The sequence below is a fragment of the Micropterus dolomieu genome, linkage group LG10 (genome assembly GCF_021292245.1).
Source record: "Micropterus dolomieu isolate WLL.071019.BEF.003 ecotype Adirondacks linkage group LG10, ASM2129224v1, whole genome shotgun sequence".
Classification (NCBI taxonomy): Eukaryota; Metazoa; Chordata; class Actinopteri; order Centrarchiformes; family Centrarchidae; genus Micropterus; species Micropterus dolomieu.
The window spans coordinates 24,968,757-24,984,371 of record NC_060159.1 but is presented as its reverse complement, the minus strand read 5'-3'; the positions used below and the strand labels follow the sequence as shown (position 1 = coordinate 24,984,371).

The following is a 15,615-nucleotide window of genomic DNA, read 5'->3' as shown; positions in this document are numbered from 1 at the left end:
AATATATATATATATATATATATATATATATATATATATATATATATATATATATACACACACACACACACACATATATATACACACACACACACACACATATATATACACACACACACACACACATATATATACACACACACACACACACACACACACATATATATATACACACACACACACACACACACATATATATATATACACACACACACACACACACATATATATATATATATATATATATATAAAGCTTATAGTTAGGGATGGTTCAGGTGACTCCTGAACCATCCCTTAGTTATGCTGCTATAGGCCTAGACTGCCGGGGGATTTCCTATGATGCACTGAGCTCCTCTCTCCTCTACTTTCTCTCCCTCTGTATGCAACCTTATCCCATTATTGCATGTTACTAACACAACTTCTCCCCTTTCCGGTAGTCTTGTGCTTTCTTGTCCCTCTCCTCTCTTTCTTTTTTCTGGCTCTGGAGCTGTGGAGTCTGGATCTGTGGTTGCGGGTCACCTGCTGCCCCCTTGTTCCTGCTCGACACCCTCTGTTACAACAACTATTGTTACTAGTCCTATTATTATTATTGTTATTATAATAATTATCATTAACACTACTATAAATATCTGTACCATTTTTCATTTAGTCTATAGCAACATCACCTTTACTGTCTGTACCTCTGTGTGTGTATATTGTGTAGGCTGCCTCTCTCTCTCTCTCTCTCTCTCTCTCTCTCTCTCTCTCTCTCTCTCTCTCTCTCACCCCCAACCGGTCGAGGCAGATGGCCGCCCACCCTGAGCCATCGTTCTGCTCGAGGTTTCTGCCTCTTAAAAGGAAGTTTTTCTTTGCCTCTGTCGCCTAGTGCTGCTCTTGGTGGGAATTGTTGGGATTCTGTAAATAACATCACAGAGTACGGTCTAGACCTGCTCTTTTATGAAAAGCGCTGTGAGATAACTGTTGTTGTGACTTGGCGCTATATAAATAAAATTTAATTGAATATATATACATATATACATATATACATACATATAGGCTGTATATTCATAGGCTTTAAATAAATATTACTAATACAAATACAATTACTAGTACTAATACTGCTATTCATAATAGTCTCAATCACTGCCACTATTAGGCTATTATTAAGTTAAATAATATGGATAGTATAATATGTACCTAGAACTCATCATTACAATATTAGAATATATAAAATGATTAATCTTTTAATACTCCCCCTGAAGGATTTATGATCATTCTTGTGAAATTAATTTGCACTGTTTAACAGACAGACTGCTTTGAAGCCAAGAAACATAGAGGGCAGATAAACCTGCTGTTGGGCCCCCATTAATCCCTCTCCCTCCCAACCTCTCCCTGTGTTTGCTGTGTGTTAATTTATGAATATGCCAATTATAAACCCAAAACCTAATAATGAAGGCGTCTGACAGTGACAACCTGCACCGCTTCTGGTTGCTGTGACAACACGTCTCTGGGATGGCTGCTGGTCACTAAGAAATAGTCCAGCAACAAAATGTCGTTTTTATGCTTCAGTGTTTGTACAGAATACCCAAAGTTTTTGGGATTTGGAGGAGCTGGTAGGTGGATTTTTTTATCTTTGGACAGAGCCAGGCAAGTTCTTCCGCCTCCTTACAATCTTTATGCTAAGCTAAGCTAAGTTCTCTTGGCAGAAATGGGAGTGGTATCAATCTTCTGATCTAACGCTCAACAAGAAAGCAAATCAGTGTATTCCTCAAAATGTTGAACTATTTCTTTAAGGCCCTTATGATTACATATACTTATAATTAGGCCCTTATGTGTAAATTGATATTGAAGTTTACAGCTGCACATTCCCAAACATTTTTAATTAGATTACAGTAACACCAACCAGTTGACACACCGTAATCCTGAAGCCTTCAGCTTGCATCTTTCTATAGCTAGTATGATAACAATAAGAAGCCATCTCGTTCACCACTTGGCAGATTTAAGGTGAATCCTCAGTACCCAGACAACAAACCCACTCAAGCGCTGAGTCCTTTCATCTGTAAAACACATTTAGGAATACAGAGGGGCTCATTCAGGCAACCCTCCTGCTAATAAATTAAATCAGGCTCAGATGCAGCTGCCCCTTTGTGCTAATAAACTACATTAGCTTTTGTAAGCGCCTTTTAGCAAAAGGTGGTAAGTTTGATAAGTGTCCCAGGTTTGATTACTTTGACAGGCCAAGTATCAGCCAAATGCCCGACAGAAACCTCCACATTGTTAAAACACCAGGAAGACTTTTGCACAGCCCTCTGATGTCAGCCTTCTCCAAATAGCTCTATTGTGCCTCGGAACAGATAATGACCGGTAATGATCTGATAAATGTCTCAATGGCATCCATCCATTCATAGTGCTGTAAGAAGTTTTACAAGATAAGAAGGAGGAGATGCTCCTGGGCAGGGGTGGAGCATCAACAATGATGTCACAGGTTGGCAAAACTATCATCCAGTTTCATCTCCAAATAGTTTTATATGAATCCTTTATTTGGAGGCTTGCAGTGAAGAGAGATAGAAAAGTGATGGTCACATACCATCCATCCATCCATCCATCGTCAACCGCTTATCCTGCGTACAGGGGGGGCTGGAGCCAATTCCAGCTTACATCAGGCGAAAGGCGGGGTGCACCCTGGACAGGTCGCCAGTCCACCGCAGGGCCACACATAGACAAACAACCAGTGACACTCACACTCACACCCAAGGACAATTTTAGAGACACCAATTAACCTAGTCCGCATGTCTTTGGATGGTGGGAGGAAGCCGGAGCACCCGGAGAGAAAATACACATGTAACCAAAATGTTCCTGGTTCGATAATTGATTTGTGTCATTCCACTCTTTCGCCCTGTGTTTCTTGTTGATCTACACTATAAACTGTCAAAAAGGTTTTAAATGCAAAATAAACACAAAATGGGGAGGGAAATGCAACAAACATCCTGCGTCAGATTCCAACCACATCACTTGAGCTAACGGAGCCACATGATGATCTTCATTTCAAGGAGTGCAAGGAGTGGTGTGAGTCAGCGGGGTGTGAATCCCACCTTCTGCTAACGGTTTTGCTGTCGGTTAATCTGCCAGCTCTCCGACAATTCCAGCGCTTTAAAAACACCTGCGAATGCTGTCTCTACACTTGTTCTTCAGTCAGATCTGCACTCTCCGTTGGTATAGAATAAGCACTCAGCTCAACACACACTGGTCTTCATAAAATGTATTATTCACCAAAAAAACGGATGAATTCATTGTGAAGAAAAGCCAGTATCGTAGTTAGAGCCGTGTCCATTCCAGTGACGTTCAGTTGAGGCAAAAGCTACACAACCAGAATGGACCCAGTTATGAAGGTGGAGCTGTTATTTACTGCAAGTCAACTTCTAATAACCTGTACAGCGGTGTAGTTCTCTGTGGTGGAAAGTAGTGAAAATTTGCACTCAAGTTAAAGTACAAGTACTCCCATATCAACATACTCAAGCAAAAGTAAAAATTACCATTTGACAAACTACTCAGGTGAAAGTATGAAAGTGCTTAAACTACTCAAAGTACAAGTTCCTATGTGTTTCTGTATTGTTTAGTGTGTCTGTCATTTTATGCCAGTCCAAGTCAAGTTTCAAGTCTTTGGTCAGCAGAGTCAAGTCTCTTTTTGGAATAATACATGTTTCATCTGTGCTGTGCATCAGGTTAGAAATAGCCACTGTGCAATGTGGTTATTTCTAGGGAATGCTTGGCTTTGCTTGTTCTCTGTTTATCTATTTCTGTTTAAACACAATTATTTTACTTTTACATTTATTCATTTAGCTGACGCTTTTATCCAAAGCGACTTACAATTGCTATATATGTCAGAGGTCGCACGCCTCTGGAGCAACTAGGGGTTAAGTGTCTTGCTCAGGGACACAATGGTGAATGGGTCACAGTGGGAGATTGAACCCGGGTCTCTCACACCAAAGGCAGGCTTATCCATTGCGCCATCACCACCACTTTTATTATTATTACTATTTTATTTAAGCAATAAGCTATTATTTTTTATCTACATGAAGGTATTGATAAGATCATACCTGCTAGCTGCCTTGCCTGCTGTTGCCGCTTATATCTGTTGTTATCTTGAGATGGACATGTAGCCAAACAAACCACTTGCTTTGATATGAAGGGTGCTGCATATGATTAGCCTTCTGCAATAGCACAGGTTCCCAATTCAATATGATTATTCCTAAAGCCTCTATGAACATAATCTCTACAGTGTAAAGAATTATTGTGGCAACAGCACAGGAGCATTGTTGAATGACGTAGGGGTAAGCCTATATATAGAGGGAGACTGTGCGTCACATGTGAAACCCAACAGGACTTTTTTATCCACCCGTATTTGCTCTCTCGCTATACATCTCAAAAAAGTATTGTTTCTAAATAAATAGCTGAGTGAAAACCAAGATCAGTTTCACAAGCAACATTGTATTTATAAAATTCACCAACAGGCATCACTATAAAACAAATAGCATCCAATGTGAATTTGAGAGAAGAAACAGGCTAATTTCCACCAAAAGAAAGCCATGCCCTGCACAACGAGAGGATTCTGTTGATATATGAGAATCAATCCAGTGATCTTCTTAGGTGCTTTAATTACACCAGTAATAGAAAGTCTAAGTTTTTCTGCCGGTTTGTGAAAGTGTGATTCAGGCTGTCATCAGTGGCACAGTGTACTGCATTTGAGTTACATTAGTACAACAACCAAACCTTAAATGGAAAAGGTATTTGCCTGATTTTCTAAATGTTTGCAACTGCCCAGCTCATTAATATCTGGCACAAGTTAAAGTTCACTTGCATTATCATGCACACAGCTTGGATGACAGCTCATTTCAGTAACATAGCCAAATGCATAGTAGACATAACAGACTAGTTGTAACAAAGATATAAATGGAAAAATAAGCAAATTTAAAAGTATATTACTGGCCCGAAAAAGTACTTGAGTAAACAGTAAAAGTATAGTTTTAAAAAAGAACATGAAATTGTACTACCCAACACTTTTAGTTCTTATCCACACTCTATTTATTAGAGATAAGGCCGTGCATGTATGATGATATACGTGATGTATTATAAGAATTGGATATCGGACTCCAAGATGCCGCCTTTTCATTTGAATGAAAGTTGCTCAACCCCTGTATAAAAACTTTTTCTCCACTTCTTGATTTGCTTCCTCGTTGTGCATCCTAGGGTTCATATGCATTAGTGTTTCTCTCCTGGCCGCCCCTTGCACAGATCTGCCCATATATTTACATTGGGAAGTCCCATTTCTAGGCTCTGAGAAAGCATGGGAAATATAAAACCATCATGGTTTGGAACCAGGCTTGTAACTGCGAAAGCTTGTTAAAGTTAAATGAATTGAGTTCCAATTTGAACTCCAAATCCAAGCGTTGCACGGTGTAGGACAAGGTCAGAGGAAAACAACAGCTCAAGCCAGCATCTGGATGGATGGATAGATGGATAGATAGATAGATAGATAGATATTTGAACTCCAGCAGCCCAACTTCTCCCTCTTAGCCCATATGTGCTTGCTCATCCTTGGTGTGTGTGTGTGTGTGTGTGTTTGTGTGTGTGTGTGCTGGACAGCAATAAGTGGATTAACGCCATTTCCCATAAGAGGCTAAACGGGATGTGACCTCATCACCGCTGACCCCGGAGTCCCCATGGCGACGCAGCACCATGGCGACAGAGAGCTGCTGGAGCTTCTGATGCAGCAATTTGCATCTGCTTTTCATATGCAGCCGCGGAGGAAGGTGTTTGCAGTCTGAAGCTCTGAAAACTGGACACTGTTTTTAGGTGTGTATTGTGTAGAGACTGTATATGCAAGTAAATGTCTATCAGGTTTCATTCAACAAAGCTGTACACCCATGAAACAAAAAAAACTGAATGTCATTAGTCAAAAGTTCACACGATTTCATCTTCAGCAACATGACTATTTTGCCAGCAAATGTCTTCAGATGACTCATTTCCTAATAATTTGCTTTGCAGCTGTCACTTTGATGAAGTAGGTGTGAGTTTTTCGCATACACCTACATTAAACTCCATCAATTTCTTGTTATATGTATTTCCAGGAGGTTTTAATGTCACTAAATGCCTCTTTGAATGGTCAAGATAAAAATAACTACAGTAAAAAAAACACTTCACTCATAATTTAAATAGTATAGGAAAAAAAACATAATTTCAACGGACTTCCACATTTTTAGAAATGTCAACATACATTACAACTTTATAAATCTGAGCTTTATAAAAGTTTATTTATTTATCTACTTGCTAAATGTTCCACTTTCTTCACTGGCTAGTTTCTAATGGTGTCTGTCTGTCTTTTTGAGAGCAGTGAGACTAAAACATACAGTATAAATGTGCTGTAAAAAACAAGCTAAACGTGGCTAAAAGCTCTGACCCATTTAGTCATTTGGTTTGTTTGAGTTAATTCAAGTTAATACAAGAAATATTGAGTGCAGCTTTAGAAAGACTGAGCTCATTACACAAATTACTCAAACATAAAGCTAACTGTCTACAGCTACTTAGGATTAACATGCACAGAGCTGTCTATAAGAGCCAAATTTTGGTGCCAATCTTCTCATCTGACCGTGTATCGGCTAAAGTAACAAGTGTGGCCACAATCCCAGGACGTGAGTCATGTGTTCCTGAGTCACTTTAATGTACTGGTTTGAATTCCAAGACTAGAACTCTAAATCCTCTCTATTCATTGATTGCATTCGTTGTACAGTTTAAAAAAAAACAACCATGAATGAAAAACCTGCTGAGTAGTTACGGGAAATTGTGAATAATCCATTACACCAGAGAGGTGGATACACACACACACACACACACACACATGCACATACACACACACAAACAGGCAGTCGCCTCAGGCTCTTGTCCTGGAGTCGAACTGTAATGCTCCGCAAGACAAAGCACTTCTGTGACAGCTGACTGATTACTAATGCTTACTCATACACACTCACTCACAGAAACACACACACACACACACAAACAGCTCCTACCGCCACCACACCTAGTTTCCCACAGTGTGCAAGTTGTGTTTACCTGACACTCTTTTTTACATGCACACACACACATTAACCCTGTAGATCTTTCCATCTTCTTCTCTTTGGTTTCCTTCAGCCACATTAATCCCTGTCAGTGTGTCTTTCCCCTTCCCTTACTTGCACACAAACACACACACAAGCACGCGCACACACACACACACTGTCGTCAGTGTATTGGGGTGCGAAATTTTACATAAAAGCTTGCAGGTGAAGGTCAAACTACCTGGGAGTTAACCGTTTCAGGAGGACATCTTCAGAGGTGAGTTCAGGAGGGATAGATAGATAGAGAGAGAGAGAGAGAGAGAGAGAGAGAGAGAGACACACACACACGCACGCACACACACACACACACAGCATGACTATCAACCTCACTCTACTGGCTGTTTGGGGCTAAACAGCGCTCCTTACTGTCCAGCAGCGGTACTGACACTGATAGACAGCTTGGTCATGTCAAAACCTGGTTTAAACCTTTTCATTTGTTTCATTTGCAAAGATTTCAAGTAGAAAAAAGATTGCAATTTAATGTGAAGAACATAAATAATGGCATTCAATCTTATCTTTGCATTTGAAACTATTTATTTTCAATGTGACTTCAGTATTACTCCTCACACTGCTTTTTGTTGGTCTTTTTGTCGCACTGTAGCTACATTGCAACTATGAAAGAGGCTATCATAATTAGGGTTGGGTATTGTTTGTTGAAGCCATAGTAGTTGATTGTTAAACTATTATTATTTTTATTGCTGTTATGGACAAGCAAGGTTATCTATTTATTTTTTTGCTTGTTTAAACAAGTCACTTAACTACACTTAAGACTCACAAACAGTGGAAAAGAGAGGCTGCATGTCCAGCCGATCAAACTACACCTGAAGCAGCCGCAGCTGCAGCCGGACGCTCTGTGAGTAACGCATATTTTAAGGTGAGCGGCTGTGTTATAAAAAGTATCGATTGAAGTACTGGTTTGGCTGGAGACGTTTTGATTCTACTCGATACTGGGATGTTTTGGTCATTATATCATAAAGGTATCGAGTAGCGATGATTAGGGATACCCATCCCTAATCATAATTGTCACGATTGTTGTCGTTTCCTTTTTTATTTACCATTTTGTACTGCAAAGACTTGAAAGGTTAGTTCACCCAAATCAGTATACACAACAGAACTTAGTGTTATTTTAAAAACATTAAAAAGTAATTTTGTAAAACTCATCAGCAGTGTGTCTTTCCAGAAAAATGTCCCTGTTACTTCGGATAATCCACAGACTTCACTGTGAACTACTTTTTTACAGAAGAAATAGTCTTACATATATTGCATTGATCACCACAGATTCAATTCCACTTGCCTTCTTTGAATTGGGGTGGCAGCGTTTGTTTGTGTGATCTGGGTGAACTTTTTTAATCCAACAGATCCTCTGGCCGGTACTTACTAAGCAAGACATCTAGACCTTTTCATTTGATGCAATAGTAAAGCAATAAAGAAATCTGTCTGATTATCAGTCTGAACGGCCTTTTGTTTTTTTCTGCAACATTTAATATTTTAATGCAATGTATTATATTAGAATTTCAATAAAAAATGTGGTGGTGTGAGATGTGGTGACCGGGAATCAGGAAGACAAAAATGTCTTATACCTCTAAGTTACTTACTGTCTTGAAATAAATTCTGCTCATACTGCTGAATGTACTGTGAGTGTGATGTACTTTAGCTCAAAGGAAGTTTTGGAACAACTAGGTGCAAAACATGTTATTGATAATTTGATATCTTCGACCTTATCTGATCTCTTGGCATTAAATTGACTCTTGCTCTGAAACTATGTTCTATGTAGATTTCTTCCTGCATAGAAATAATGTTTAAGAATTTATACTTTAATCTGTTGACTGTTCTCTTTCTGTCTCTCTACCAGTCAGCAAAGTTTCTCCAGTGGAACATTTTGGAGAATAGAGGAGGAAAACGAGGAGGAGGGAGAGGAGGAAGAAGGAAAGAGGAAACATGTTGCTGCCAACTCTTCAGAGACCCCACAGTGTGTGTGTGTGTGTGTGTGTGTGTGTGTGTGTGTGTGTCGCTCTATGAAGTGGGAATTTGATGTCCTGGCTCAGAGATGCTTATTTCTACAATGGGAAACTTTTCACATGTGTCCTCTCTCTCTCTCCCTCTCTCTCGCACACACACACACACTTTTCAACTTTTTCTCAGGGATCTTCTAGGGTCGAAACATTCTGTCCAATCACTCTGGCATTTTCCACAAAACACTTTCAAACCCAGAATAAGGTTACTGCTCTGAATCCCCAAATCAGAACAGCCACAAAGGGGGTGCCCTATTGCAAGGTACTCAGTGTTCGGTAGTGTAAGTGATAACTATTTCCAAAACAGTTATTAACCCAAGTAACACTGTGTTAGCAGAATGCAATGTTTTTGTTTTGTTTTTGTCCTCGACTTCTTCTTAGGATGACATAAATGCATAGCTGCACAGCAGGTCAGGGACTCTTCAAGTCAGCTGCTCTCCAAAGAGCTAAAGGAAGAATGTAGAGCATTCTTTCCACAGCTGGAATATACTGTACAGCATTATCTGGTTTGAGAGGCTGCAGTGTTTTCAGTTTGGCTGACTGTTGACTCCTTAGGTTAATTACTGCTCCAATAAAGTGGATTCAGTTCTAAAATGAGCTGGCTAAGCAGTTTGTTCGTTTAAAGTAATCTAGTAAAATGTTGAGTAACATAACTAATTACTTTTAGTACCCTGTAAAAAGGAAACTAGTGTTATTAGTAGAGCTACTCCATGGCCAACTGAATATATAATATAGTTGAGTTGACTTTGTGAATCCAAGTCAAAGGTTTTGGACGTCTCTATCTCTGCAACCTTTTGTGGATTAAAAACAGTAATTGAGAACAGGTGGAAATCCCACATCTGGATCATCACTAAAACCTAATCAGTGGTTCCTTGGCCCTGCTGACTGACACACAAACATAATGGCAAACGGCATACTGATGTGGATGTTTAGCAGGCATGAAGGAAAGTACAAAACAGAGTTGCATAATGGGAACCAAAGAATGCAGTGATTTTTGAGCTTGAGCCATATTAGGGACAAAAATCAGAACGTCCACGTATTGATTCTGATCCCAGCTTTAAGAAAGTGCAATGCTAAATCGCTGATGAACAGATATTTTGCCTAAAAACACTTCCTGAACTTGTAGACAGTAACTGATAACTACAATGGCCATTCTTTGTACAAAGCTGTCAGTGCAGACACAAATTGGTGAAAGACAGAGGGACCAGACAGAAAGAGAGAGAGGGAGGGAGGGGAAACATTTCCATTTATAAAAGGTCCCTGTTAAACTTTTCATCCACACCAAGTATTTTTAAGCCTCCAAAGAGGAAGAATTTGGGGAAAAAGTTGTTAAAATAGGAAAATATAGTACAGAGCTCTAAAGAAACGTTAACTATTAGGACCATTTACTCGCTGAATGTTGAAAACAATGTCACTCGAATCACAAATATCTTTTTTTTTTACCTTATCTGTAGTATAACACTAATTACAGTTATCCTCTGTAGCATTTATGAGCTGTATTATACTTAAAGATAACGTGAGTATCGTAATGAGAAACTGTCTTCACAAAAATAAAAAACATAATTGTGTCATTTGTCCAAGCACTGACAATGACCGATGTTTATGTTTTTCTGACAATGACCTTTTGATCTTTTGCAAACAATGACTATCCTGTCAGAACAGCAAAGACGGAAGTGACCTGCAATGAATCCTTAGATGTACAAAGTATGTGACATTGGTTCCAGCACAAAAAGTTAAGTTATTGTTGTTTCTTTCAAAGACAATCTTTCCTTGACAATAAACAAATAGCTAAGTACTGTGCATGTGCATAGACGATGCTGCTGCTCTGCTAAAGTGCTGCACATGCTACTCCTCCTGTGTAGAGCCGGTGTGAACCAAAACAATAAAGGTGCGGGCCACACAACTGAACAACGAGCTGAAACTGGATATAAAGCCAAGAGAAGCTGCAGATTAAGGTAATACTTCTCTGTAGGTTGATCACTACGAGCAACCCCCTTTCATATTGTCATATTGTCATTTAAGACATTGTTATTATAACAAGCTTTATATTTTATTTATTTCTTCAGATTTTGTTAGGTGTGCCATATTGATACAAATTGGATCTGGATATGTTCTGGTATTTTGTGATAACAATAATTAGATGATATTTTGCATGTGTTTATAAAAGGCTAATGTTGCATTAGCTCGCTCTTGTTAATAGGATTTTAATTGTTGCTTAGTAATGGCCTTAATGACAAACAGGTTTTAGGTATTTACTTAAAACTGAAGAATTTAAGTAAAAATAATATAAAACATTGAAAACAGCAGTGCAAGTAATACTAACATCACACAGTGCAGGTATGAGTAAAGCATTTCATCTGTCGCTGTAGCTGCGAGTTTGGCTGGTTCAGGTCTCTCATGAACAGCTGACTCCTCAGGCTTTTATGCTTGATATTCTGTGCAGTGGTTAGTTTGTGGTCTTTAACGGCAAGTAATATTTTTAGGTAGTTCGCAGACTGACTTATTTTGTGCAACATCCATCTTTTTAAAGCCAAACCATCTCCATGCAAGTGAGGCTGATCCCCATCGGTTCAATCTATCGACGCAGACTGTGAGGCTGGAGGTGTCAGTCATGCATTTTTCGACAGCTACTGCTTTTTTAACTCTAGCACACGTGTACTACATGCAGGATACAGTGACTGCACGGACAAGGTCTTTTTGATTGTTTTTTGCAAAGTGAGTGACGCGGCCTACTTGATAATGTCTGCTCAGCCATTAAAAGCAACAATTAAGATATTATACATATTACTACTAAACATAAAACATAAACGTTACCATTTGATGCACTGTACCAGATTATAGCTTCAAGCTAATTCGAATCTGCAGTCCCTATCGCACACCTCTATAACAAACTATGCAACAACAGCAATAAAACAACTCCTCTGCATGCAAGTACGCAGTCTCCACGGTATTTTGACAGTTTGTCTTGTAGCCAAATAGTCACAGGTTTGATTCCTGACTTTGTGTAACATCTTGAAACACACTTACATGAAAGTACACCGTTTGTCATGTTAACGTTCAAAACAGACTTGTACGATGTAGACCTGAGCATGTGTCCATCCATCCATAAACGTGTAAATGCAGAAATAGCACTCTATGCTTAGTACCAGTTGAGCGTCGCCATGGCAACAGCATCACCTTTTTCCTCGCCAGTTGGAGATGTTTTTATAATATCTATGAGAATCCTCTCTCTCTCTTTTTCTGATCTCTGCCAGGGGTAAGGGGATCATACGTTTGGTCGTGTATTCAGGCCTATCTTTCCACACTAAATCTCCCATAATACTGGACACATTTATGACTCAAGGACCATGGTCATGATCATGGTTGCTGTGATTCACAATTTTTGAAATACCTATTTTATTGACTGAGCCTATCATAAAGCTTGTATTTTTAGCAGTATTTGCCATTTTACGATTTGCTTTAGCAAAAGGCATTTCCTGCAATTGCCAAGGCCACATTTTGGCCTTTGTCGTGACTCAAAAACATCCATAAACAATTTTGGCCTCATGTTGAAACTGGAGCATCTGTAGATTACTTCCATACCTGATATAGACTAGGACACAAGAATGAGAAAATAAGAGTTAATACAATTAACATCTAAAACAGCAAATAGACTGTAGATTTATATTTCATTAATTCTGCCTGCATAAGTATCGATACACCATGTTTAACTACTGTTTTTATAACTGCACTGTTAATGTGGTGTTCATTTACTATTCTGTGCAAGATTAATACTAATAATAATTTTAGCTGATGCTTTAATATATCATATGATATTTAATATATATATCAGAGGTTGCAGGCATCTGGAGCAACTAGGGGTTAAGTGTCTTACCAAGGGACACAATGGTGGATAATCACCAAACCTAATACATGTATGCATGTATACATGTGATGTGAAATGTGAGGTGAAATTATCAAATGCAGGCGTTAGTATGAAATAAAAAATTTGATCAAAGTGAACTCCAATAAAACTGCTATGAAAATCATGAATCAGTTTAGTTATTAATTTACTACTTATTTGTAAAATGTATTTATTTTATATAAGATATTATCTTATATATTTATCAATGAACACTTTGGGAATTGGGAGTTTTTATTATTATTATTATGTTTTCTATGCAGCAATTCTTACATAATGCTAAAGATGGCCATTTCATTTAATTTCCAGTGTTACTCTGTGCACATGACAAATAAAGACATTTGTCTATTATAAGCATGTAATTACAGCTTAAAAAAATCATTAGTTTATTGCCAAAGCAATATAATGACAGCTGCATTTAAGATGTATAGTATTGCCTATATACCTTGTGTAAAGCTAGAATTTAAAACTTAAAATAATTAAATCTATCTAAGCGTTATGCAACATTTAGCATTATTACAAATAAAAATATATGGACAGTATTAAATGCTTAAATGCATTATTTACACATCTACTGTAGTACAGCACAGTAGAGTGCTGTGTACAGATCGCCCCCTCCCCCTTGCATCGTCATCATAACACGGAAGCAGTTTACAGACGGGGGAGCAGGAGAGGCGCAGACACAGGGTGGGAGGTTAAGACAAGGAAAAATTGCATTAAAGAGAAACGGAGAGAAAGGTAGAAATAGGTGCAGAAAAATAAAGGTACACAAGTGAACAAAGACACAGAGCGAGCATCATGGCGCTGATCCCCTCGCAGATTCTCCGGGTCGCCATCCTGCTGTCTTATTTCTCCATCCTCTGCCACTACAAAGCTTTAGACATGCCGGCACACCAGACCTATGGAGGCAGCTGGAAGTTTCTGACCTTCATCGATCTGGTAGGATTTAATATTTAATTCCAGTTTTAAACCCAAACACCCGGTAAGCATGTAACGTTAGCTCCCCGCGCTGAATGAACTGTTTTAAATGATTAACGTTACCAGCGTTTCCGCATCCTGACCCTTGATCGTTAACGGGAAATGAGGACATAAAGCTGCGATACTTTACACCAAATTGTGTTTGGAGTCGCTTTTGAAGACGTGGTTGACTGGTGAGCTGAGTGGCGGCTGAACCTGAACAGGTGTTGTGGTGCAGAATGCACTCATGTCACAAACGGTCCCCGGGAGCGCGCCGCGCGTCAAGTTCAGAGCTTCCCAGACACCTCGAAGCTGCTCAGGTGTCAGCTTCAGAATAACAGCCACAACCCCAACATCTCAGTCAGTCTAAAGAAAACATCTCACCCTGCTTCCTTTTTTTTTAAATGGCAAAGGTTCTACTCACTGCGAAACTTTGCCTGGGGAAATGTAAACATAGGCTTTTCCGGTCTGCGTGCCGTAAATCGTTTCGTCTGATTTCACGGGGAATCACCTGGTGGCAGCAATTTGATATGATACAGATACTTTTAAGTTACAGTTTTACTGATTAAATAATAAAGAAATACGTAAATAATTATAAATATGAATTAAATAAATTAAAATACCAAGAACATAAAATTTTCTTTGCACTTTCTTAAAGATTTCTTCATCTTCTCAAACAGGCCATGATTTTTTTCAGAGCAACTTAGATGAAATATGGCACTTTCTTGTCACAATTAGTGCATCTTGTATTTTTATGTACTTTTTTGTATTTGGATGTTTTCTTTTGAAACTATTAGTTGACTGTTTAAAATAAATATTTTTTAAAAAGGCTGCACGACTGATTCGCACGCCAGATAGGTTTCCACAGTCATGTGACACAGACCAGCTAAATATGTCTGCATACAAACGTTGTCTTTAAATCCAGGTAAAATACCTTAAATAATCATATGGAGAAAACAGATTCAGGATCAAAATAGCAGAACAGACATCAAATTAACATCAACAGTGAGGTTTTAGAACATTTTGGGTCCAAATAATTTGCAAAAAGCTTTTTGCATCTGTGATTTTTATATTTTCAAAGCTTCTGTACGAAGCCGGTGAGGGGCCGTAAACATAGGCTAAGCAGTGTCATGGATTCTGAGGTAACATTAAATTATAGACGATTTAAAGACGATATAATGACCAGACACAAACACACACAGCTCCCAGTGATCCCAAACAATGCTCGCATTCATGCATCCACAAAGAGGCAGCTCTATTAGAGACTAACTCTATTAGCCAGTCATTCACAAACATAGCATGTCAACTTAAGCAATAACGTCTCACAGAGTGTTAGCTGTGAACTAGCCACAACAAACCAGCCATTTTAGACAGACAGCAGAAGGTTACCTTCTCTGTGTAGTGACTAATGATTCCATATGAAGATCAAATCAATGTACATTTTGTGTTTTTTCTTTTTATTGCAGTAGTAATTTATTCTAGGGTTATTTTGTGTTTACTAGTCATGCCTCCAAAAGCCCAACATTGTGAGGCGTTCAGAGTGCTATAAAACATGAAAATAAGATGCCTGTACTGTCTGAACTTTTGCTTGTTGCTTTACGCTGCTTGGGTTTTT

At 38.7% G+C, this 15,615-nt stretch overlaps 2 protein-coding genes across 2 annotated transcripts in view; one reads left to right on the top strand and one right to left on the bottom strand.

Annotated features, from left to right (window-relative positions):
• The window catches only part of hivep2a (HIVEP zinc finger 2a), a 132,175-nt gene extending 117,437 nt beyond the window's left edge, over positions 1-14,738 (bottom strand). The window contains exons 1-2 of the mRNA XM_046061551.1: positions 14,624-14,738; positions 14,425-14,511 (exon numbers count right to left, since the gene is read on the bottom strand). The gene's annotated coding sequence lies outside the window, so the exon portion shown is untranslated. The remainder of the gene's footprint in view (positions 1-14,424; positions 14,512-14,623) is intronic.
• aig1 (androgen-induced 1 (H. sapiens)) overlaps positions 13,694-15,615 on the top strand; it is a 27,534-nt gene continuing 25,612 nt past the window's right edge. The window contains exon 1 of the mRNA XM_046061605.1: positions 13,694-13,982. Within this exon, the coding sequence (XP_045917561.1) occupies positions 13,842-13,982 (141 nt within the window). The 5' untranslated portion in view covers positions 13,694-13,841. The remainder of the gene's footprint in view (positions 13,983-15,615) is intronic.